The following is a 26,921-nucleotide window of genomic DNA, read 5'->3' as shown; positions in this document are numbered from 1 at the left end:
AGAGCCATCTGTGTGTGACGTGTATGCATTGGAGCCGTTTGTGTGTGATGTTTATGTATTGTAGCCGTTTGTGTGTGACGTGTATGTATTGGAGCTGTCTGTCTGTGACGTATATGTAGCGGAGCCGTCTGCGTGTGACGTGTATGTAACGGAGCTGTCTGTGTGTGACGTGTATGTAGCGGAGCTGTCTGTGTGTGACGTGTATGTAGCGGAGCCGTCTGCATGTGATGTGTATGTAGCGGGGCCGTCTGCATGTGAGGTGTACGTATTGGAGCCGTCTGTGTGTGATGTGTATGTAGCGGAGCCGCCTGTGTGTGACGTGTATGTATTGGAGCTGTCTGTGTGTGACATGTATGTATTTGAGCCGTCTGTGTGTGATGTGTATGTATTGGAGCCGTCTGTGTGTGACTTGTATGTAGCGGAGCCGTCTGCGTGTGACGTGTGTGTAGCGGAGCCGTCTGAATGTGACGTGTATGTAGTGGAGTAGTCTATGTGTGACGTGTTTGTATTGGAGCTGTATATGTGTTACGTGTATGTAGTGGAGTCGTCTATGTTTGACGTGTTTATATTTGAGCTGTATGTGTGTGATTTGTATGTAGTGGAGCCATCTGTGTGTGATGTGTATGTAGCGGAGCCGTCTGTGTGTGATGTGTTTGTATTGGAGCTGTATGTCTGTGACGTGTATGTAGTGGAGTAGTCTGTGTGTGACAAGTATGTAGTGGAGCTGTATGTGTGTGATGTGTATGTATTGGAGTCGTCTATGTGTGACGTATTTGTATTGGAGCCGTATGTGTGTGATTTTTATGTAGTGGAGCCGTCTGTGTGTGCCGTGTATTTTAGGGTACCGTCTGAGTGTGACGTGTATGTAGCGGAGTCGTCTATGTTTGACGTGTATGTATTGGAGCTGTCTGTGTGTGACGTGTATGTAGCGGAGCTGTCTGTGTGTGACGTGTATGTAGCGGAGCTGTCTGTGTGTGATGTGTATGTAGCGCAGCCATTTGCGTGTGACGTGTATGTAGCGGAGCCGCCTGAGTGTGACGTGTATGTAGTGGAGCAGTCTGTGTGTGACGTGTATGTATTGGAGCCATCTGTGTGTGACATGTATGTATTGGAGCCGTCTGTGTGTGTGACGTGTATGTAGCGGAGTTGTCTGTGTGTGACATGTATGTATTGGAGCCGTCTGTGTGTTTGACATGTATGTAGCGGAGTCGTGTATGTTTGACGTGTTTGTATTGGAGCTGTATGTGTGTGACGTGTATGTATTGGAACCGTCTCTGTGTGACGTGTATGTAGTGGAGCTGTCTGTGTGTGACGTGAATGTAGCGGAGCCGCCTGAGTGTGACGTGTATTTAGTGGAGTAGTCTGTGTGTGACAAGTATGTAGAGGAGCTGTATGTGTGTGACGTGTATGTATTGGAGTCGTCTATGGGTGACGTGTTTGTATTGGAGCTGTATGTGTGTGACGTGTATGTAGCGGAGCCGTCTGTGTGTGACGTGTATGAAGAGCAGCCATCTGCGTGTGATGTGTACCTATTGGAGCTGTATGTGTGTGACGTGTATGTATTGGAGTCGTCTATGTGTGACGTGTTTGTATTGGAGTCGTCTATGTGTGACGTGTTTGTATTGGAGTCGTCTATGTGTGACGTGTTTGTATTGGAGCTGTATGTGTGTGATTTGTATGTAGTGGAGCCGTCTGTGTGTGATGTGTATGTAGCGGAGCCGTCTGCTTGTGACGTGTATGTAGCAGAGCCCTCTGTGTGTGACGTGTATGTTGCGGAGTCGTCTATGTGTGACTTGTATGTATTGGAGCTGTCTGTGTGTGACGTGTATGTAGCAGAGCCGTCTGTGTGTGACTTGTATGTATTGGAGCCGTCTGTGTGTGACGTGTATGTATTGGAGACGTCTGTGTGTGATGTGTATGAATTGGAGCTGTCTGTGTGTGACGTGTATGTACTGGAGCAGTCTGTGTGTGACGTGTATGTATTGGAGCCGTCTGCGTGTGACGTGTATATAGCGGAGCCGCCTGAGTGTGACGTTTATGCAGTGGAGTAGTCTGTGTGTGACAAGTATGTAGAGGAGCTGTATGTGTGTGATGTGTATGTATTGGAGTCGTCTATGGGTGACGTGTTTGTATTGGAGCTGTATGTGTGTGACGTGTATGTAGTGGAGTCGTCTATGTGTGACGTGTATGTATTGGAGCTGTCTGTGTGTGACGTGTATGTATTGGAGACGTCTGTGTGTGACGTGTATGTACTGGAGCAGTCTGTGTGTGAAGTTTATGTAGCGGAGCCGCCTGAATGTGACGTGTATGTAGTGGAGTAGTCTGTGTGTGACAAGTATGTAGAGGAGCTGTCTGTGTGTGACGTGTATGGATTGGAGTCGTCTATGGGTGACGTGTTTGTATTGGAGCTGTATGTGTGTGACGTGTATGTAGCGGAGCCCTCTGTGTGTGACCTGTATGTAGCGGAGCCGTCTGTGTGTGACGTGTTTGTATTGGAGCTGTATGTGTGTGATTTGTATGTAGTGGAGCCATCTGTGTGTGATGTGTATGTAGCGGAGCTGTCTGCTTGTGACGTGTATGTAGCGCAGCCGTCTGCATGTGACACGTATGTAGCAGAGCCGTCTGTGTGTGACGTGTATGTTGGGGAGTCGTCTATGTGTGACGTGTATGTATTGGAGCCGTCTGTGTTTGACTTGTATGTAGTGGAGCTGTCTGTGTGTGACGTGTATGTAGGGGAGCCGTCTGCGTGTGACGTGTACTGTATGTAGCGGAGCCGCCTGAGTGTGACGTGTATGTAGTGGAGTAGTCTGTGTGTGACAAGTATGTAAAGCAGCTGTATGTGTGTGACGTGTATGTATTGGAGTCGTCTATGTGTGACGTGTTTGTATTGGAGCAGTATGTGTGTGACGTGTATGTAGTGGAGTAGTCTGTGTGTGACAAGTATGTAGTGGAGCTGTATGTGTGTGACGTGTATGTATTGGAGTCGTCTATGTGTGATTGTATTGGAGCTGTATGTGTGTGATTTGTATGTAGTGGAGCCGTCTGTGTGTGATGTATATGTAGCGGAGCCGTCTCCTTGTGACGTGTATGTAGTGGAGCCGTCTGTGTGTGACAAGTATGTAGTGGAGCTGTATGTGTGTGACGTGTATGTATTGGAGTCGTCTATGTGTGATGTGTTTGTATTGGAGCTGTATGTGTGTGACGTGTATGTAGTGGCGTCGTCTATGTGTGACGTGTATGTATTGGAGCTGTCTGTGTGTGATGTGTATGTATTGGAGCCGTCTGTGTGTGACGTGTATGTAGCGGAGAGGTCTGTGTGTGACTTGTATGTATTGGAGCCGTCTGTGTGTGACGTGTATGTATTGGAGTTGTCTATGTGTGATGTGTTTGTATTGGAGCTGTATGTGTGTGACGTGTATGTAGTGGAGTCGTCTATGTGTGACGTGTATGTATTGGAGCTGTCTGTGTGTATTGTGTATGTAGCGGAGCCGTCTGTGTGTGACGTGTATGTATTGGAGCCTTCTGTGTGTGACGTGTATGTAGCAGAGATGTCTGTGTGTGACTTGTATGTATTGGAGCCGTCTGTGTGTGACGAGTATGTATTGGAGTCGTCTATGTGTGATGTGTTTGTATTGGAGCTGTATGTGTGTGACGTGTATGTAGTGGAGTCGTCTATGTGTGACGTGTATGTATTGGAGCTGTCTGTGTGTGATGTGTATGTAGCGGAGCCGTCTGTGTGTGATGTGTATGTATTGGAGCCGTCTGTGTGTGACGTGTATGTAGCGGAGCCGCCTGACTGTGACGTGTATGTAATGGAGTAGTCTGTGTGTGACGTGTTTGTATTGGAGCTGTATGTGTGTGATGTGTATGTAATGGAGTCGTCTATGTGTGACGTATTTGTATTTGAGCTGTATGTGTGTGATTTGTATGTAGTGGAGCCATCTGTGTGTGCCGTGTATGTAGCGGAGCCGTCTATGTGTGACGTGTTTGTATTCGAGTCGTCTATGTGTGACGTGTTTGTATTGGAGCTGTATGTGTGTGACGTGTATGTATTGGAGTCATCTATGTCTGACGTGTTTGTATTGGAGTCGTCTATGTGTGACGTGTTTATATTGGAGCTGTATGTGTGACGTGTATGTAGTGAAGTAGTTTGTGTGTGACAAGTATGTAGAGGAGCTGTATGTGTGTGACGTGTATGTATTGGAGTCATCTATGTCTGACGTGTTTGTATTGGAGTCGTCTATGTGTGACGTGTTTATATTGGAGCTGTATGTGTGACGTGTATGTAGTGAAGTAGTCTGTGTGTGACAAGTATGTAGTGGAGCTGTATGTGTGTGACGTGTATGTGGCGGAGCCGTCTGCGTGTGACGTGTATGTAGCGGAGCCGCCTGAGTGTGACTTGTATGTAGTGGAGTAGTCTGTGTGTGACAAGTATGTAGAGGAGCTGTATGTGTGTGACGTGTATGTATTGGAGTCGTCTATGTGTGACGTGTTTGTATTGGAGCTGTATGTGTGTGACGTGTATGTAGTGGAGTAGTCTGTATGTGACAAGTATGTAGTGGAGCTGTATGTGTGTGACGTGTATGTATTGGAGTCGTCTATGTGTGACGTATTTGTATTGGAGCTGTATGTGTGTGATTTGTATGTAGCGGAACCGTCTGTGTGTGACGTGTATGTAGCGGAACCGTCTGTGTGTGACGTGTATGTAGTGGAGCTGTTCTTTGTGTGCCGAGTATGTAGTGGAGCCGTCTGTGTGTGACGTGTATGTACTGGAGCAGTCTGTGTGTGACGTGTATGTATTGGAGCCGTCTGTGTGACGTGTATGTACTGGAGCAGTCTGTGTGTGAAAAGTATGTAGAGGAGCTGTCTGTGTGTGACGTGTATGTATTGGAGTCGCCTATGTGTGACGTGTTTGTATTGGAGCTGTATGTGTGTGACGTGTATGTATTGGAGCCGTCTGTGTGTGATGTGTATGTAGAGGAGCTGTATGTGTGTGACGTGTATGTATTGGAGTCGTCTATGTGTGATGTGTTTGTATTGGAGCTGTATGTGTGTGACGTGTATGTAGTGGAGTCGTCTATGTGTGACGTGTATGTATTGGAGCTGTCTGTGTGTGAAGTGTATGTAGCGGAGCCGTCTGTGTGTGACGTGTATGTATTGGAGCCGTCTGTGTGTGACGTTTATGTGGAGGAGCTGTCTGTGTGTGACTTGTATGTATTAGAGCCGTCTGTGTGTGACGTGTATGTAGCGGAGCTGTCTGTGTGTGACGTGTATGTAGTGGAGCCGTCTGCGTGTGACGTGTATGTAGCGGAGACGCCTGAGTATGACTTGTATGTAGTGGAGTAGTCTGTGTGTTACAAGTATGTAGAGGAGATGTATGTGTGTGACGTGTATGTATTGGAGCCGTCTATGTGTGACGTGTTTGTATTGGAGCTGTATGTGTGTGAGGTGTATGTAGTGGAGTAGTCTGTGTGTGACAAGTATGTAGTGGAGCTGTATGTGTGTGACGTGTATGTATTGGAGTCGTCTATGTGGGACGTGTTTGTACTGGAGTCGTCTATGTGTGACTTGTTTGTATTGGAGTCGTCTATGTGTGACTTATTTGTATTGGAGCTGTATGTGTGTGATTTGTATGTATTGGAGCCGTCTGTGTGTGACGTGTATGTATCAGAGCCATCTGTGTGTGACGTGTATGTATTGGAGCCGTCTGTGTGTGACGTGTATGTATTGGAGACGTCTGTGTGTCATGTGTATGTATTGGAGACGTCTGTGTGTGATGTGTATGTAGCGGAGCCGTGTGCGCGTGACGGCTCCACTTCATACACACCACACACAGACGGCTCCACTACATACACGTCACACGCAGATGGCTCCGCTACATACACATCACACACAGACGGCTCCACTACATACAAATCACACACATACAGCTCCAATACAAACACGTCACACATAGACGACTCCAATACAAACAAGTCACACATAGACGACTCCAATACAAACAAGTCACACATAGACGACTCCAATACAAACACGTCACACATAGACGACTCCAATACATACACGTCACACACATACATCTCCTCTACATACTTGTCACACACAGACTACTCCACTACATACACCTCACACACATACAGCTCCAATACAAACACATCACACATAGACGGCTCCAATACATACACGTCACACACATACATCTCCTCTACATACTTGTCACACACAGACTACTCCACTACATACACGTCACACTCAGGTGTCTCCGCTACATACACGTCACACGTAGACGGCTGCGCTACATACACGACACACACAGACAGCTCCGCTACATACACGTCACACACAGACGGCTCCAATACATACACGTCACACACAGACGGCTCCAATACATACAAGTCAGACATAGACGACTCCACTACATACACGTCACACACATACAGCTCCAATACAAACACATCACACATAGACGACTCCAATACATACACGTCACACACATACAGCTCCACTATATAATTGTCACACACAGACTACTCCACTACATACACGTCACAAGCAGACGGCTCCGCTACATACACATCAAACACAGACGGCTCTACTACATACAAATCACACACATACAGCTCCAATACAAACACGTCACACACAGACTACTCCACTACATAGACGTCACACACATACAGCTCCAATACATACACGTCACACATAGACGACTCCCCAACATACACGTCACACACAGACGGCTCTGTTACATGCATGTCACATGCAGACGGCTGCGCTACATACACGTCACAAGCAGACAGCTCCGCTACATACACATCACACACAGATGGCTCCACTACATACAAATCACACACATACAGCTCCAATACAAACACGTCACACATAGACGACTCCAATACAAACACGTCACACATAGACGACTCCAATACATACACGTCACACACAGACGGCTCCGCTACATACACGTCACACACAGAGGGCTCCGCTACATACACGTCACACACAGACAGCTCCTCTACATACTTGTCACACTCAGACTACTCCACTACGTACACGTCACACTCAGGCGGCTCCGCTACATACACGTCACACGCAGACGGCTCCGCTATGTACACGTCACACACAGACAGCTCCGCTACATAAACGTCACACACAGACTGCTCCAGTATATACACGTCACACACAGACGGCTCCAATACATACACATCACACACAGACGGCTCCAATACATACACGTCACACACAGACGGCTCCAATACATACACGTCACACACAGACGGCTCCAATACATACACGTCACACACAGACAGCTCCAATACATACAAGTCACACATAGACGACTCCGCAACATACACGTCACACACAGACGGCTCTGCTACATACAAGTCACAAGCAGACGGCTCCGCTACATACACGTCACACACAGACCGCTCCACTACATACAAATCACACACATACAGCTCCAATACAAACACGTCACACATAGACGACTCCAATACAAACACGTCACACATAGACGACTCCAATACAAACACGTCACACACATACAGCTCAAATACAAACACGTCACACATAGACGACTCCAATACATACACGTCACACACATACAGCTCCTCTACATACTTGTCACACACAGACTACTCCACTACATACACGTCACAGTCAGGCGGCTCCACCACATACACATCACACACAGACGTTTCCGCTACATACACGGCACACACAGACGGCTCCACTACATACACGTCACAAGCAGACGGCTCCGCTACATACACATCACACACAGACGGCTCCACTACATACAAATCACACACATACAGCTCCAATACAAATACGTCACACATAGACGACTCCAATACATACACGTCACACACATACAGCTCCACTACATACTTGTCACACACAGACTACTCCACTACATACACGTCACAGTCAGGCGGCTCCACCACATACACGTCACACACAGACAGCTCCACTACATAAACGTCACACACAGACAGCTCCAAGACATACACATCACACATAGACGACTCCGCTACATACACATCACACACAGACGTTTCCGCTACATACACGGCACACACAGACGGCTCCACTACATACAAATCACACACATACAGCTCCAATACAAACACGTCACACATAGACGACTCCAATACATACACGTCACACACATACAGCTCCTCTACATACTTGTCACACACAGACTACTTCACTACATACACGTCACAGTCAGGCGGCTCCGCCACATACATGTCACACACAGACAGCTCCGCTACATAAACGTCACACACAGACAGCTCCAATACATACACGTCACAAACAGACGGCTCCACTACATACACATCACACACAGACGGCTCAAATACGTACTTGTCACACACAGACTACTCCTCTACATACACGTCACACACATACAGCTCCAATACAAACACGTCACACATAGACTCCAATACAAACACGTCACACATAGACGGCTCCGCTACATACACGGCACACACAGACGGCTCCACTACATACAAATCACACACATATAGCTCAAATACAAACACGTCACACATAGACGACTCCATTGCATACACGTCACACACATACAGCTCTATTACAAACACGTCACACATAGACGACTCCGCTACATACACGGCACACACAGACGGCTCCGCTACATACACGTCACACGCAGACGGCTCCGCTACGTACACGTCACACACAGACAGCTCCGCTACATAAACGTCACACACAGACTGCTCCAGTATATACACGTCACACACAGACGGCTCCAATACATACACATGACACACAGACGTCTCCAATACATACACGTCACACACAGACGGCTCCAATACATACACGTCACACACAGATGGCTCTGCTACATACACGTCACACACAGACAGCTCCAATACATACAAGTCACACATAGACGACTCCGCAACATACACGTCACACACAGACGGCTCTGCTACATACAAGTCACAAGCAGACGGCTTCGCTACATACACGTCACACACATATAGCTCAAATACAAACACGTCACACATAGACGACTCCATTGCATACACGTCACACACATACAGCTCAAATACAAACACGTCACACATAGACGACTCCACTACATACACGTCACACATATACAACTCCAATACAAACACGTCACACATAGACGACTCCAATACATACACGTCACACACATACAGCTCCTCTACATACTTGTCACACACAGACTACTCCACTACATACACGTCACAGTCAGGCGGCTCCACCACATACACATCACACACAGACGTTTCCGCTACATACACGGCACACACAGACGGCTCCACTACATACAAATCACACACATACAGCTCCAATACAAATAGGTCACACATAGACGACTCCAATACATACACGTCACACACATACAGCTCCTCTACATACACGTCACAGTCAGGCGGCTCCGCCACATACACATCACACACAGACAGCTCCGCTACATAAACGTCACACACAGACAACTTGTAGTGGAGCTGTATGTGTGTGAAGTGTATGTAGTGGAGTAGTCTGTGTGTGACAAGTATGTAGTGGAGCTGTATGTGTGTGAAGTGTATGTGGCGGAGCTGTCTGTGTGTGACGTGTATGTAGTGGAGTAGTCTGTGTGTGACAAGTATGTAGAGGAGCTGTATGTGTGTGACGTGTATGTATTGGAGTCGTCTATGTGTGACGTGTTTGTATTGGAGTTGTATGTGTGTGACGTGTATGTAGTGGAGTAGTCTGTGTGTGACAAGTATGTAGAGGAGCTGTATGTGTGTGACGTGTATGTATTGGAGTCGTCTATGTGTGACGTGTTTGTATTGGAGCTGTATGTGTGTGACGTGTATGTAGTGGAGTAGTCTGTGTGTGACAAGAATGTAGTGTAGCTGTATGTGTGTGACGTGTATGTATTGGAGTCGTCTATATGTGACGTATTTGTATTGGAGCTGTATGTGTGTGATTTGTATGTATTGGAGCCGTCTGCTTGTGACGTGTATGTAGAGGAGCCTTCTGTGTGTGACGTGTATGTAGCGGAGCTGTATGTGTGTGATGTGTATGTAGTGGAGCCGTCTGTGTGTGACGTGTATGTAGCGGAGCTGTCTGTGTGTGACGTGAATGTAACGGAGCCGTCTGTGTGTGCCATTGATGTAGCGGGGCCGTCTGCGTGTGACGTGTATGTAGCAGAGTCGTCTATGTGTGACGTGTTTGTATTGGAGCTGTATGTGATTTGTATGTAGCAGAGCCGTCTGCGTGTGACGTGTCTGTAGTGGAGCCGTCTGTGTGTGACGTGTATGTAGCGGAGTCGTCTATGTGTGACGTGTATGTATTGGAGCTGTATGTGTGTGATTTGTATGTAGCGGAGCCGTCTGTGTGTGACGTGTATGTAGCGGAGCTGTTCTTTGTGTGCCGTGTATGTAGCGGAGCCGTCTGCATGTGACGTGCATGTAGCGCAGCTGTCTGTGTGAAGTGTATGTAGTGGAGTAGTCTGTGTGTGACGTGTATGTAGCTGAGCTGTCTGCGTGTGACGTGTCTATAGCGGAGTCGTCTATGTGTGACGTGTATGTAGTGGAGCTCTTCTTTGTGTGCCGTGTATGTAGCGGAGCCGTCTGTGTGTGACGTGTATGTTGCGGAGTCGTCTATGTGTGACGTGTATGTATTGGAGCTGTCTGCGTGTGATGTGTATGTAGCAGAGCCGTCTGTGTGTGACGTGTATGTAGTGGAGCTGTTCTTTGTGTGCCGTGTATGTAGCCGGGCCGTCTGTGTGTGACGTGTATGTTACGGAGTCGTCTATGTGTGACGTGTATGTATTGGAGCTATCTGTGTGTGACGTGTATGTACTGAAGCAGACTGTGTGTGACGTTTATGTAGCGGGACTGTCTGTGAGTGACCTGTATGTAGCGGAGCCGTCTGTGTGTGATGTGTATGTATTGGAGCCGTCTGTGTGTGACGTGTATGTACTGAAGCAGACTGTGTGTGACGTTTATGTAGCGGAGGTGTCTGTGTGTGACGTGTATGTAGCGGAGCCGTCTGCGTGTGACGTGTATGTAGCGGAGCTGTCTGTGTGTGACGTGTATGTAGTGGAGCCGTCTGCGTGTGATTTGTATGTAGCGGAGCCGCCTGTGTGTGACGTGTATGTAGCGGAGCCGTCTATGTGTGACTTGTATGTATTGGAGCTGTCTGTGTGTGACGTGTATGTAGCAGAGCCATCTGTGTGTGACGTGTATGTATTGGAGCTGTCTGTGTGTGACGTGTATGTAGTGAAGCCGTCTGCGTGTGACGTGTATATAGCGGAGCCGCCTGAGTGTGACGTGTATGTAGTGGAGTCGTCTATGGGTGACGTGTTTGTATTGGAGCTGTATGTGTGTGACGTGTATGTAGTGGAATAGTCTGTGTGTGACAAGTATGTAGAGGAGCTGTCTGTGTGTGTCGTGTATGTATTGGAGTCGTCCATGTTTGACGTGTTTGTATTGGAGCTGTATGTGTGTGACGTGTATGTATTGGAGTCGTCTATGTGTGACAAGTATGTAGAGGAGCTGTCTGTGTGTGACGTGTATGTAGCGGAGCCGTCTGTGTGTGACGTGTATGTAGCGGAGCCGTCTGTGTGTGACGTGTATATAGCGCAGCCATCTGCGAGTGATGTGTACGTATTGGAGCCGTCTGTGTGTGACGTGTATGTATTGGAGCTGTATGTGTGTGACATGTATGTATTGGAGTCGTCTGTGTTACGTGTTTGTATTGGAGTCATCTACGTGTGACGTGTTTGTATTGGAGTCATCTACGTGTGACGTGTTTGTATGAAAGCTGTATGTGTGTGATTTGTATGTAGCGGAGCCGTCTGCTTGTGACGTGTATGTAGTGGAGCCGTCTGTGTGTGACAAGTATGTAGTAGAGCTGTATGTGTGTGACGTGTATGTATTGGAGTCGTTTATGTGTGACGTGTTTGTATTGGAGCTGTATGTGTGTGATTTGTATGTAGTGGAGCCATCTGTGTGTGATGTGTATGTAGCAGAGCCGTCTGCTTGTGACGTGTATGTAGCGCAGCCGTCTGCGTGTGACATGTATGTAGCAGAGCCGTCTGTGTGTGACGTGTATGTTGGGGAGTCGTCTATTTGTGACGTGTATGTAGCGGAGCCGTCTGGGTGTGACGTGTATGTGGCGGAGCCGCCTGAGTGTGACGTGTATGTAGTGGAGTAGTCTGTGTGTGACAAGTATGTAGAGGAGCTGTATGTGTGTGACGTGTATGTATTGGAGTCGTCTATGTATGACGTGTTTGTATTGGAGCTGTATGTGTGTGACGTGTATGTAGTGGAGTAGTCTATGTGTGACAAGTATGTAGTGGAGCTGTATGTGTGTGACGTGTATGTATTGGAGTCGTCTATGGGTGACGTGTTTGTATTGGAGCTGTATGTGTGTGACGTGTATGTAGTGGAGTAGTCTATGTGTGACAAGTATGTATTGGAGCTGTATGTGTGTGACGTGTATGTATTGGAGTCGTCTATGTGTGATGTGTATGTATTGGAGCTGTCTGTGTGTGACGTGTATGTACTGAAGCAGTCTGTGTGTGACGTTTATGTAGCAGAGCTGTCTGTGTGTGACGTGTATGTAGTGGAGCCGTCTGCGTGTGAAGTGTATGTAGCGGAGCCGCCTGAGTGTGACGTGTATGTAGTGGAGTAGTCTGTGTGTGACAAGTATATAGAGGAGCTGTATGTGTGTGACGTGTTTGTATTTCAGTCGTCTATGTGTGACGTGTTTGTATTGGAGTCGTCTATGTGTGACGTGCTTGTATTGGAGCTGCATGTGTGTGACGTGTATGTAGTGGAGTAGTCTGTGTGTGACAAGTATGTAGTGGAGCTGTATGTGTGTGACGTGTATGTATTGGAGTCATCTATGTGTGACGTGTTTGTATTGGAGCTGTATGTGTGTGACGTGTATGTATTAGAGTAGTCTGTGTGTGACAAGTATGTCGTGGAGCTGTATGTGTGTGACATGTATGTATTGGAGTCGTCTATGTGTGACGTGTTTGTATTGGAGCTGTATGTGTGTGATTTGTATGTAGTGGAGCCGTCTGTGTATGATGTGTATGTATCGGAGCCGTCTGCTTGTGACGTGTATGTAGAGGAGCCTTCTGTGTGTGACGTGTATGTAGCGGAGCTGTCTGTGTGTGACGTGAATGTAACGGAGCCGTCTGTGTGTGCCATTGATGTAGCGGGGCCGTCTGCGTGTGACGTGTATGTAGCAGAGTCGTCTATGTGTGACGTGTTTGTATTGGAGCTGTATGTGATTTGTATGTAGCAGAGCCGTCTGCGTGTGACGTGTCTGTAGTGGAGCCGTCTGTGTGTGACGTGTAAGTAGCGGAGTCTTCTATCTGTGACATGTATGTATTGGAACTGTATGTGTGTGATTTGTATGTAGCGGAGCCGTCTGTATGTGACGTGTATGTAGCGCAGCTGTCTGTGTGACGTGTATGTAGTGGAGTAGTCTGTGTGTAACGTGTATGTAACGGAGCCGTCTGTGTGTGACGTGTATGTAGCTGAGCCGTCTGCGTGTGACGTGTCTATAGCGGAGTCATCTATGTGTGCCGTGTATGTAGCGGAGCCGTCTGTGTGTGACGTGTATGTAGCGGAGTCGTCTATGTGTGACGTGTATGTATTGGAGCTGTCTGCGTTTGATGTGTATGTAGCGCAGCCGCCTGTGTGTGACGTGTATGTAGCGGAAATCGTCTGTGTGTGACGTGTATGTAGCGCAGCCATCTGCGTGTATTGTGTATGTAGCGCAGCCGTCTGCATGTGACATGTATGTAGCAAAGCCGTCTGTGTGTGACGTGTATGTTGCGGAGTCGTCTATGTGTGACTTGTATGTATTGGAGCTGTCTGTGTGTGACGTGTATGTATTGGAGCCGTCTGTGTGTGACGTGTATGTATTGGAGCCGTCTGCGTGTGACGTGTATATAGCGGAGCCTCCTGAGTGTGACGTGTATGTAGTGGAGTAGTCTGTGTGTGACAAGTATGTAGTAGAGCTGTATGTGTGTGACGTGTATGTAGCGGAGCCGTCTGTGTGTGACGTGTATGTAGCGCAGCCATCTGCGAGTGATGTGTACGAATTGGAGCCGTCTGTGTGTGACGTGTATGTATTGGAGCTGTATGTGTGTGACGTGTATGTATTGGAGTCGTCTATGTGTTACGTGTTTGTATTGGAGTCGTCTATGTGTGACGTGTTTGTATTGGAGTCGTCTATGTGTGACGTGTTTGTATTGGAGCTGTATGTGTGTGATGTGTATGTAGCGGAGCCGTCTGCTTGTGACGTGTATGTAGTGGAGCCGTCTGTGTGTGTCAAGTATGTAGTGGAGATGTATGTGTGTGACTTGTATGTATTGGAGTCCTCTATGTGTGACGTGTTTGTATTGGAGCTGTATGTGTGTGATTTGTCTGTAGTGGAGCCATCTGTGTGTGATGTGTATATATCGGAGCCGTCTGCTTGTGACGTGTATGTAGCGCAGCCGTCTGCGTGTGACATGTATGTAGCAGAGCCGTCTGTGTGTGACGTGTATGTTGGGGAGTCGTCTATGTGTGACGTGTATGTATTGGAGCTGTGTGTGTGTGACGTGTATGTAGCAGAGCCGTCTGCGTGTGACGTGTGTCACGGGATGGTTAGAGTCCATACTATAGGCCATGTGTAATATATATTTCATGTGGAATGTATTCTCTAACCTGTTATATACATCAATGTGTAGTTGGCTGATTAGGGTCTAGTGTGTTAGCACATTGTATGCAAATACCTCTAACTAGTGAGGACCAGTGAGGACAATGGGTGGAGATAATCTGATCAGTGTCTCCAAGAAGAGGTTGGATGGTGCATTGTCCATAGTAGACAGGGAGTCTGCTCTCCTTGGTATAGGTGAGGGGGGAAGGATCTGTGACTCAACCCTTTCCACCCACAGATATAGGTGTAACAGTCTTAGTATATTGTATATAGTTGTAGCTAGCAGTTAGTATGTGTTAGCCAGCCTGTGCACAGCTCTGCAGAGAGCCAGGACTTAGTTACAGGACCAAGGAGCCAAAGCTATCATTGGATTGTGACTTCTGTGGACTTATTGTTATTACGGTTGATGTGACCGCCGCCGGCTACTAACTTTGTGGATTACAATAAATTGCTGTTGTCTCCCGACCTCTTGCGTCCCTGTTGATTCAAGATATTTTCCGGAGGAAGGACGTATACCTTTGCTCCGTGACAACTGGTTGGCAGCGGTGGGATCGACAGCGGACAGCGAGATGGACTACAGCAGCCCAGCGATTAATGGAGCCACAACCTCAGAATACAGGAACTGGACTATGGCAAGTCTACAAGTAAGGGCCCGGGAACTAAACCTGAGTTACCAGGGAAGAACGAAAGAGCAACTGATCGAGGCACTGGAGGAGATGACCCTGCAAAGCGACCATGAGGAGGGCTGCCCCCAGGAGACAGTAGAGATACGGGAGTGGCAGGTACAGACCCAAAAGAGCAGATGGGTTGTTTTGTATGAGGAGGAATTGGCAGTGCTGGGGCTAGGAGCAACTGCAGAGCAAAGGAGTAGAGCGTTACAGAGGGCTCAGGAAACGGAGAAGGAGGAACAGAGAATGGCGCATGAAAAGGAAAGAATGGCGCATGAAATGCGAATGGCTGAGATAACTACGCGGAATTATAATCAAACGTCGACCCCCAGCCCAACAGTGAGAGAACCACCATATGTCTCCCATAAACACTTCAAGACCTTTGATGAAGCGGCTGGGGATGTTGATGGATATTTTCAGGACTTCGAACACCAGTGCCACCTGATGGAAGTCCCAGAGAAGGATTGGGTCCGGTATCTGGTGGGGCACCTACGAGATGGGGCTGCGGAAGCTCTCAGAGCCATGGACCCTAGTGATCAGCGGGACTATGAGGCCATTAAAAGAGCGGTGCAGAAGTATTATGCAGTCACTCCAGAGACCTACCGAGTTCAATTCCGCTCTTTGTCTTACAATGGGGGAAGCTCCTTCCACATGTTTGCCCACAAGTTGAAGCAAGCATGCAAGTGCTGGCTAGAAGGAGAGGAGGCTGTCACAGTCGATAAGATCCTCCAAGTCATACTTAAGGAACAGTTCTTTTCCCAGTGCCCCGCTGAGATCCGTGAGTGGGTGCTGGAACGGAACCCAGCCACAGTGGAGCAAGCTGCTTCCCTTGCAGATGAGGGCCTGACCATCAAGCCGCAGTGGAAGAGGTTGTTTGCAGAGGAGCGGAAAACTACCACAGTCCGCCAGACACCCTTCATCCAGCCACCCACCTTTTGTGCCCGGCCTCAGGATTACAATTCCCCCTCTACCCCTGCCCCAGCCCATCGGCCTCCAGCTATGAACAACCCTGTCCCTAGACAACGACCTACTGGAAGAATGCTAGAGCGCAGATGTTTTGGGTGCGGGCGGCCTGGACATTTGCAAGCTAGTTGCCCTGTTAACATGGGGGCACGGGCCACCGTGGCATCCCGGCCTATTCACTACCTGGGAACCACCCCTAGGACTGAAAGTTTGGCCCCATTTCCAGATGACTCCATGAATGACCCATCTGTTCCACCTCCAGGGGTCTATGGGATTCAGCCTTCCGCCACACATCCCGCAAACCTTCAGCGGAAGCACTTGCAGGAGGTCCTACTGGATGGCCGAACAGTTGTTGGATTCCGGGACTCGGGAGCTTTCCTAACGGTAGCGGACCCCCGAGTGGTTCGACCCGAGGCCCTAGAGGAGGGCCCTGGCCTTTCTATCGAGTTGGCAGGAGGTACTCGGAAACGTATTCCTAAAGCTACCGTGGAACTCGACTATGGTTATGGACCAAAACGATGCACAATTGGTGTGATGAGCGGGCTGCCAGCCGATGTTCTGTTAGGCAACGATGTTGGAAATCTACAGTGCCACTTTGTGGGAGCAGTGACCCGAAGCCAAGCTCAGAGAGACGCCAACATGGATCGACCGGATTTTCTGCCAGATGCCAGCCCTTCAACTCTACAACTTTACCATTCAGTACCGCCGAGGGAACCAACACCAGAACGCAGATGGGTTATCCCGGCAGGAGGACATATGAGCTATAGAGACTGATGTGCATTCCCCAATTTACCTGTGTAGGCCAATTGTGTCATGCACATGTTTTGAGAGGGGGAGGGGTTGTCACGGGATGGTTAGAGTCCATACTATAGGCCATGTGTAATATATATTTCATGTGGAATGTATTCTCTAACCTGTTATATACATCAATGTGTAGTTGGCTGATTAGGGTCTAGTGTGTTAGCACATTGTATGCAAATACCTCTAACTAGTGAGGACCAGTGAGGACAATGGGTGGAGATAATCTGATCAGTGTCTCCAAGAAGAGGTTGGATGGTGCATTGTCCATAGTAGACAGGGAGTCTGCTCTCCTTGGTATAGGTGAGGGGGGAAGGATCTGTGACTCAGCCCTTCCCACCCACAGATATAGGTGTAACAGTCTTAGTATATAGTTGTAGCTGGAGTTAGTATGTGTTAGCCGGCCTGTGCACAGCTCTGCAGAGAGCCAGGACTTAGTTACAGGACCAAGGAGCCAAAGCTATCATTGGATTGTGACTTCTGTGGACTTATTGTTATTACGGTTGATGTGACCGCCGCCGGCTACTCACTTTGTGGATTACAATAAATTGCTGTTGTCTCCCGACCTCTTGCGTCCCTGTTGATTCAAGATATTTTCCGGAGGAAGGACGTATACCTTTGCTCCGTGACAACGTGTATGTAGCGGAGCCACCTGAGTGTGACGTGTATGTAGTGGAGTAGTCTGTGTGTGACAAGTATGTAGAGGAGCTGTATGTGTGTGACGTGTATGTATTGGAGTCGTCTATGTGTGACGTGTTTGTATTGGAGCTGTATGTGTGTGACGTGTATGTAGTTGAGTAGTATGTGTGTGACAAGTATGTAGAGGAGCTGTATGTGTGTGACGTGTATGTATTGGAGTCGTCTATGTGTGACGTGTTTGTATTGGAGCTGTATGTGTGTGACGTGTATGTAGTGGAGTAGTCTGCTTGTGACAAATATGTAGTGGAGCTGTATGTGTGTGACGTGTATGTATTGGAGTCGTCTATGTGTGACGTGTTTGTATTGGAGCTGTATGTGTGTGATTTGTATGTAGTGGAGCCGTCTGTGTGTGATGTGTATGTAGCGGAGTAGTCTGTGTGTGACAAGTATGTAGTGGAGCTGAATGTGTGTGACGTGTATGTATTGGAGCCGTCTGTGTGTGATGTGTATGTAGAAGAGCTGTATGTGTGTGACGTTTATGTATTGGAGTCGTTTATGTGTGATTTGTTTGTATTGGAGCTGTATTTGTGTAACATGTATATAGTGGAGTCGTCTATCTGTGACGTGTATGTATTGGAGCTGTCTGTGTGTGACGTGTATGTATTGGAGCCGTCTGTGTGTGACGTGTATGTAGCGGAGCTGTCTGTGTGTGACGTGTATGTAGCGCAGACGCCTGAGTGTGACGTGTATGTAGTGGAGTAGTCTGTGTGTGACAAGTATGTAGAGGAAATGTATGTGTGTGACGTGTTTGTATTGGAGCTGTATGTGTGTGACGTGTATGTATTGGAGTCGTCTATGTGTGACGTGTTTGTATTGGAGCTGTATTTGTGTGTTGTGTATGTAGCGGAGCCGTCTGCTTGTGACGTGTATGTAGTGGAGCCGTCTGTGTATGACAAGTATGTAGTGGAGCTGTATGTGTCTGACGTGTATGTATTGGATCCGTCTGTGTGTTACGTTTATGTATTGGAGTTGTCTGTGTGTGACGTATATGTAGCGGAGCCGTCTGCGTGTGACGTGTATGTAGCGGAGCCGTCTGCTTGTGATGTGTATGTAGTGGAGTAGTCTGTGTGTGACAAGTATGTATTGGAGCTGTCTGTGTGTGATGTGTATGTATTGGAGCTGTCTGTGTGTGACGTATATGTAGCGGAGCTGTATGTGTGTGACGTATATGTAGTGGAGCCGTCTGTGTGTGACGTGTATGTAGCGGAGCTGTCTGTGTGTGACGTGAATGTAGCGGAGCCATCTGCTTGTGATGTGTATGTAGCGGAGCCATCTGAGTGTGACATGTATGTAGCGGAGTCGTCTATGTGTGACGTGTATGTAGCGGAGCTGTTCTTTGTGTGCCGTGTATGTAGTGGAGCCGTCTGCGTGTGACGTGTATGTAGCGGAGTTGTCTGCGTGTGACGTGTATGTAGTGCAGCTGTCTGTGTGACGTGTATGTAGTGGAGTCGTCTATGTGTGACGTGTATGTTTTGGAGCTCTCTGTGTGTGACGTGTATGTAGCGGAGCCGTCTGTGTGTGACGTGTATGTAGCGGAGTCGTCTATGTGTGACGTGTATGTATTGGAGCTCTCTGTGTGTGACATGTATGTAGTGGAGTAGTCTGTGTGTGACAAGTATGTAGAGGAGCTGTATGTGTGTGACGTGTATGTATTGGAGTCGTCTATGTGTGACGTGTTTGTATTTGAGCTGTATGTGTGTGATTTGTATGTAGTGGAGCCGTCTGTGTGTGCCGTGTATGTAGTGGAGCCGCCTGAGTGTGACGTGTTTGTATTGGAGTCGTCTATGTGTGACGTGTTTGTATTGGAGCTGTATGTGTGTGACGTGTATGTAGTAGAGTAGTCTGTGTGGGACAAGTATGTATTGGAGCTGTATGTGTGTGAAGTGTATGTATTGGAGTCGTCTATGTGTGACGTGTTTATGTTGGAGCTGTATGTGTGTGACGTGTATGTAGTGGAGTAGTCTGTGTGTGACAAGTATGAAGTGGAGCTGTATGCGTGTGACGTGTATGTATTGGAGTCGTCTATGTGTGACGTGTTTGTATTGGAGCTGTATGTGTGTGACGTGTATGTAGTAGAGTAGTCTGTGTGTGACAAGTATGTAGTGGAGCTGTATGTGTGTGACGTGTATGTATTGGAGTCATCTATGTGTGACGTGTATGTATTGGAGCTGTCTGCGTGTGATGTGTATGTAGCGGAGCCACCTGTGTGTGACGTGTATGTAGAACAGCCGTCTGTGTGTGACGTGTATGTAGTGGAGCTGTTCTTTGTGTGCCGTGTATGTAGCAGAGCCGTCTGTGTGTGATGTGTATGTATTGGAGCCATCTGTGTGTGACATGTATGTACTGAAGCAGTCTGTGTGTGACGTGTATGTAGCGGAGCCGTCTGCGTGTGACGTGTATGTAGTGGATTCGTCTATGTGTGACATGTTTGTATTGGAGCTGTATGTGTGTGATTTGTATGTAGTGGAGCCATCTGTGTGTGCCGTGTATGTAGCGGAGCCGTCTGTGTGTGACGTGTATGTAGCGGAGTTGTCTATGTGTGACGTGTATGTATTTGAGCTGTCTGTGTGTGACGTGTATGTAGTGGAGCCGTCTGTGTATGACGTGTATGTAGCGGAGTTGTCTATGTGTGATGTGTACGTATTGGAGACGTCTGTGTGTGACGTGTATGTATTGGAGCTGTATGTGTGTGACGTGTATGTATTGGAGTCGTCTATGTGTGACGTGTTTGTATTGGAGTCGTCTATGTGTGACGTGTTTGTATTGGAGCTGTATGTGTGTGACGTGTATGTAGCGGAGTAGTCTGTGTGTGACAAGTATGTAGTAGAGCTGTATGTGTGTGACGTGACGTTTTTGTATTGGAGCTGTATGTGTGTGATTTGTATGTAGTGGAGCTGTCTGTGTGTGATGTGTATGTAGCGGAGCCGTCTGCTTGTGACGTGTATGTAGTGGAGCCGTCTGTGTGTGTCAAGTATGTAGTGGAGATGTATGTGTGTGACTTGTATGTATTGGAGTCCTCTATGTGTGACGTGTTTGTATTGGAGCATTATGTGTGTGATTTGTATGTAGTGGAGCCGTCTGTGTGTGATGTGTATGTAGCGGAGCCGTCTGCTTGTGACGTGTATGTAGTGGAGCCGTCTGTGTGTGACGTGTATGTAGCGGAGCTGTATGTGTGTGACGTGTATGTAGTGGAGCCGTCTGTGTGTGCCGTGTATGTAGCGGGATCGTCTGCGTGTGATGTGTATGTATTGGAGCTATCTGTGTGTGACGTGTATGTAGCGGAGCCGTCTGTGTGTGATGTGTATGTATTGGAGCCATCTGTGTGTGACGTGTATGTACTGAAGCAGTCTGTGTGTGACGTTTATGTAGCGGAGCTGTCTGTGTGTGACGTGTTTGTAGCGGAGCCGTCTGCGTGTGACGTGTATGTAGCGGAGCCGTCTGTGTGTGCCGTGTATGTAGCGGAGCCGTCTGTGTGTGCCGTGTATGTAGCGGAGCCGTCTGTGTGTGCCGTGTATGTAGCGGAGCCGTCTGTGTGTGCCGTGTATGTAGCGGAGCCGTCTGGGTGTGACGTGTATGTAGCGGGATCGTCTGCGTGTGACGTGTATGTATTGGATCTATCTGTGTGTGACGTGTATGTAGCGGAGCCGTCTGTGTGTGATGTGTATGTATTGGAGCCGTCTGTGTGTGACGTGTATGTACTGAAGCAGTCTGTGTGTGACGTTTATGTAGCGGAGCTGTCTGTGTGTGACGTGTTTGTAGCGGAGCCGTCTGCGTGTGACGTGTATGTAGCGGAGCCACCTGAGTGTGACGTGTATGTAGTGGAGCCGTCTGTGTGTGACAAGTATGTAGAGGAGCTATATGTGTGTGACGTGTATGTATTGGAGTCATCTATGTGTGACATGTTTGTATTGGAGCTGTATGTGTGTGACGTGTATGTAGTGGAGTAGTCTGTGTGTGACGTGTATGTAGTGGAGTAGTCTGTGTGTGACAAGTATGTAGTAGAGCTGTATGTGTGTGACGTGTATGTATTGGAGTCGTGTATATGTGACGTGTTTGTATTGGAGATGTATGTGTGTGATTTGTATGTAGTGGAGCCGTCTGTGTGTGATGTGTATGTAGCGGAGCCGTCTGCTTGTGACGTGTATGTAGTGGAGTAGTCTGTGTGTGACAAGTATGTAGTGGAGCTGTATGTGTGTGACGTGTATGTATTGGAGTCGTCTATGTGTGACGTGTTTGTATTGGAGCTGTATGTGTGTGATTTGTATGTAGTGGAGCCGTCTGTGTGTGCCGTGTATGTAGCGGAGTTGTCTATGTGTGACGTGTATGTATTGGAGCTATTTGTGTGTGACGTGTATGTAGTGGAGCCGTCTGTGTATGACGTGTATGTAGCGGAGTTGTCTATGTGTGATGTGTACGTATTGGAGACGTCTGTGTGTGACGTGTATGTATTGGAGCTGTATGTGTGTGACGTGTATGTATTGGAGTCGTCTATGTGTGACATGTTTGTATTGGAGCTGTATGTGTGTGACGTGTATGTAGTGGAGTAGTCTGTGTGTGACAAGTATGTAGTAGAGCTGTATGTGTGTGACGTGTATGTATTGGAGTCGTCTATATGTGACGTGTTTGTATTGGAGCTGTATGTGTGTGATTTGTATGTAGTGGAGCCGTCTGTGTGTGATGTGTATGTAGCGGAGCCGTCTGCTTGTGATGTGTATGTAGTGGAGCCGTCTGTGTGTGACAAGTATGTAGTGGAGCTGTATGTGTGTGACGTGTATGTATTGGAGTCGTCTATGTGTGACGTGTTTGTATTGGAGCTTTATGTGTGTGATTTGTATGTAGTGGAGCCGTCTGTGTGTGATGTGTATGTAGCGGAGCCATCTGCTTGTGACGTGTATGTAGTGGAGCCGTCTGTGTGTGACGTGTATATAGCGGAGCTGTATGTGTGTGACGTGTATGTAGTGGAGCCGTCTGTGTGTGACGTGTATGTAGTGGAGCTGTTCTTTGTGGACCATGTATGTAGCAGAGCCGTCTGTGTGTGCCGTGTATGTAGCGGGATCGTCTGCGTGTGACGTGTATGTATTGGAGCTATCTGTGTGTGACGTGTATGTAGCGGAGCCGTCTGTGTGTGATGTGTATGTATTGAAGCCGTCTGTGTGTGACGTGTATGTACTGAAGCAGTCTGTGTGTGACGTTTATGTAGCGGAGCTGTCTGTGTGTGACGTGTATGTAGCGGAGCCGTCTGCGTGTGACGTGTAAGTAGCGGAGCCGCCTGAGTGTGACAAGTATGTAGAGGAGCTGTATGTGTGTGACGTGTATGTATTGGAGTCGTCTATGTGTGACATGTTTGTATTGGAGCTGTATGTGTGTGCCGTGTATGTAGCGGGATCGTCTGCGTGTGACGTGTATTTAGCGGAGTCGTCTATGTGTGACGTGATTGTATTGGAGCTGTATGTGTGTGATTTGTATGTAGTGGAGCCGTCTGTGTGTGATATGTATGTAGCGGAGCCGTCTGCGTGTGATATGTATGTAGCGGAGCCGTCTGCGTGTGACATGTATGTTTTGGAGCCGTCTGTGAGTAACGTGAATGTAGCGGAGAATAGAGAGACACCGAGCACACTTATAGTGTAGATGGTCTATTATAAATATATAGATGAATTATTTATGAAAGGAACTCAGGACCTGATGGCGTCTCACCTGATCGGGTTGTGACTCCGTTCACAACACCGTTTTAAGCAATATTAGGCTTCGTCAGAGTGAGAGTGGCAGCACGTCTCTATAACACTGGTCAAAAACCAGGAGGATGCATCAATGAAAGAACAAAAGGACGGCGCTCTCAGGTCCAAAGGAATTTATTCGAAAGGAAGATTGCGCAACGCAAAAACAGTTGCCGCGTTTCGGGTCGGAACCCTTTATCAAGTGCGTAACTTCACTAATCGAGCTTCACTCAAGCTAGGAAGAAATAAACCTTATCCGGTACACTACTCGGCTTATTTAACCGTACCGCTCCATGTGTCACTTCCAGGTTAAATTCCAGGTTTGTTCTTTCATTGGTGTATGTAGCGGAGTCGTCTGAGTGTGACAAGTATGTAGTGGAGCTGTATGTGTGTGACGTGTATGTATTGGAGCCGTCTGTGTGTGACATGTATGTAGCGGAGCATTTCATAAGAATAAAAATGTGGAGGTGAAATTTATAAAAAAAAAAAATTCAGTAATACTTTTATTCCTAAAATTATCACATTCACAAACAGTTAAAGGAGAGAAATGCATCTCACAGATTGTTATACAATTTCTCCTGAGCACAGACATCCCCCACATGTGGGTGTAACTGATGTTTAGGCAGACGGCAGCGCACAAAAGCAGTGGCGTAACTAGGAATAAAATGTTAGGACCAAAAACACAGGACTGCGCTTCACCCCTTCAAATTAGGTTGGATAAACAGATTTATTAAGGTTCACACACAACGCGTTTCAAGTCAAAAGACAATTTTTCAAGTGCATAAGAACTGTTAAAACATAAAATGGAATACACAAAAATACATTTCAGCTTTCTTAACTTAATAAAAAATTACTCGACTGTTGTTAGCACTAGCACACAAAGTTATACGTAATAGCAAGTTCGTATATCTCCACAAAATGGATGTGAACGCATAAGTATAAGCAGACAAATCTACATGGAGGAGGGGTAAGAGGGAACAAGTATTCGTGTAAGCATGAATCCATTAATAAACAGCTTAAACATTAGGCCGAATAATTGACGCATAGGTGTACATGCAAACTAGTAAAAGATCAGAGTGCACTTTTATGAAGACATTGTATAGGCTACATTCACACTATGTTCAAGAATCCTCTAGGGCTAACGATGTCTGTCACGATATATGTGTATAAATGACAGGTGTCCAATGGATAAACAGACAACTAGGATCAGTACTCACGATTTCGGTGTTATAGATTGCCTACCTCTTTCTGCCGGCTGATTGAATGCCGGCTATCAGTCGTCAGGCATCTATAAGGCATTAGTGGGAGTGGTTACAGTACTTCCCGCACTGTTCGAGTGACGCACGTGCAATAGATTGCAGGTGCGGCCGCTCGCTGTTAGGGCTCGGTGTTCTGGCAAGCTGCATGTCGGGATACGCTGTGTTTCAAGTATTTGTTGATGACATTAGATCGATGTTTATTTAACCTTTCCCTGAGGGTCCTGATGGTTCGACCCACATATTGAAGTCCACATGGGTATTGGAGGACATAAATGATGTAGTTGGAATCGCAAGAAAGGTTGTGACAGATTTTGAAAGTCTCTCCTGTGGATGAGCTGGTGATTTGTTTTGTACCATCAGAGGTTCTGACAGCATTTGCATCTTTGATGGTCGCGTTTAAAGCTGCCTGCTGGACGGCTCCCTGTATGGTCTATAGGTTGGTTAGTTTTGATATCCCGTAGACGGCTTGGAGCTAAGGAGTTCTTCAAGGCGTTCGCCCTCCGGAATGTCAATCTTGGGTTTCTTGGTAATGTAATTTTCAGGTCTTCACCCAGAATGTACCAATATTTATTAAGGATCCTTCGGATGTCCGGATGGGCTGACTTGTAGGTGGTGATGAAGTTGAATCTATACTCATCTGTTTGGGTGTCGTGTTTCGGAAATTTGCACTCTTTCTGTGTATAACCCTGACGCTTGTTCCTTTGCTGCTTTCACTCATTTTCTTATTAAGAAATCTATCGGTCAAGATTTTGACTTTGGGTCATAAAATCGGCGTCTTTAGTACAGATGCGCCGTATTCTTTTGAATTGACCGAACGGTACTTTGTCCTTCCACTTTTTAAAGTGGAGGCTCCTGTAGTCCAGCATACTGTTGCAATCGACCGGTTTGAAATGGGTTTTGGTCAAAATTTTACCGTTTTCGTGCATCAGTGTTAGATCTAGATACTTGATCTGTGTCGTGTTGGTTTCACCAGAAAAAGTCAGACCCCAATCGTTTCTATTTAGTGATTCTGTGAACATCTCGAATTCCCTGTCGGTGCCGTCCCAGATAAAGACCAAATCATCAATAAACCTCTTATAAAACACAACGTGTTTGGACCATTGGCTGGTGGTATGAATGTACTGGTCTTCAAATTTGCCTACGTAGAGATTCGCGTAGCTCGGCGCAAAACGCGTCCCCATGGCGGTCCCCCGCGTCTGTAGGTAGATGGTGCCTTCAAAGACGAACACATTGTGTGTTAGAATGAAGTCAATGCCATGGAGTATGAAATCCTTCTGGGAATCTGGCATTCTTGGGTCTTCGGTTAGTACCGTCTTCATGACTTCGAGACTTTTTTTATGAGGAATATTGCTCTATAGCGCTGCAGCGTCAAGGGTTGCCCATATATAGCTCTCCTTCCATTCAACATCAAGGAGCAGATGAATAAGATCGGGGGAGTCTTTGAGATGCGATTTCAGTTGTAACACAAAGGGCTGGAGTTGAACATCAATATACTGGGACAAATTACAGGTGATGGTGTTCGTATAATTGGTCTCCCCGGTGGGTTGTCCCGATTTTTGTGAACTTTTGGGAGGTGGTAGTAGATTGCCACACTTGGGTTTTTTACCCACAGGAACTCTTTCTTCAAGAGAATTCCTTTGAAAGCTGCGTCTTGTATCCATGAGAGGTGCTCGTTATGAGGTTGTGCTGTTGGGTCTGAGGGGAGGATTACTATTCTGGAAGCTTCCTTGATCTAGTCCTCCCTATTCTGTATAACGATGCCTCCTCCCTTATCGGCACTGCGTATCACAATTTGGTGATTGGAACGTAATGACGTAATTGCTTCCTTTTCTGTCCTACTGTGTGATCCTTGATGGTTTGTTTTGCTTTTTGGTATCTGAATTCATTCGCAACTAGTGTGTAAACGGTCTCAATGTGGCGACTCTTGTGATGGGTTGGATTGAAGGAACTTTTCGGTTTTAAAACAACAGAGTCGTGTAATTTTTATTTAATTTTTTATTAAGTTAAGAAGGCTGAAATGTATTTTTGTGTATCCCATTTTATGTTTTAACAGTTCTTATGCACTTGAAAAAGGGTCTTTTGACTTGAAACGTGTTGTGTGTGAACCT

General features: G+C 47.1%; 1 protein-coding gene across 1 annotated transcript in view; it reads right to left on the bottom strand.

Annotated features, from left to right (window-relative positions):
* LOC142193976 (uncharacterized) overlaps positions 1–26,132 on the bottom strand; it is a 35,485-nt gene extending 9,353 nt beyond the window's left edge. Inside the window, exon 1 of the mRNA XM_075263035.1 lies at positions 25,635–26,132. Within this exon, the coding sequence (XP_075119136.1) occupies positions 25,635–26,132 (498 nt within the window). The remainder of the gene's footprint in view (positions 1–25,634) is intronic.
* Positions 26,133–26,921: the final 789 nt, after the last annotated feature.

The sequence above is a fragment of the Leptodactylus fuscus genome, chromosome 1 (genome assembly GCF_031893055.1).
Source record: "Leptodactylus fuscus isolate aLepFus1 chromosome 1, aLepFus1.hap2, whole genome shotgun sequence".
NCBI lineage: Eukaryota > Metazoa > Chordata > Amphibia > Anura > Leptodactylidae > Leptodactylus > Leptodactylus fuscus.
Note: the sequence above shows the minus strand (reverse complement) of the source record. Positions and strands in the feature narration are given on the sequence as shown.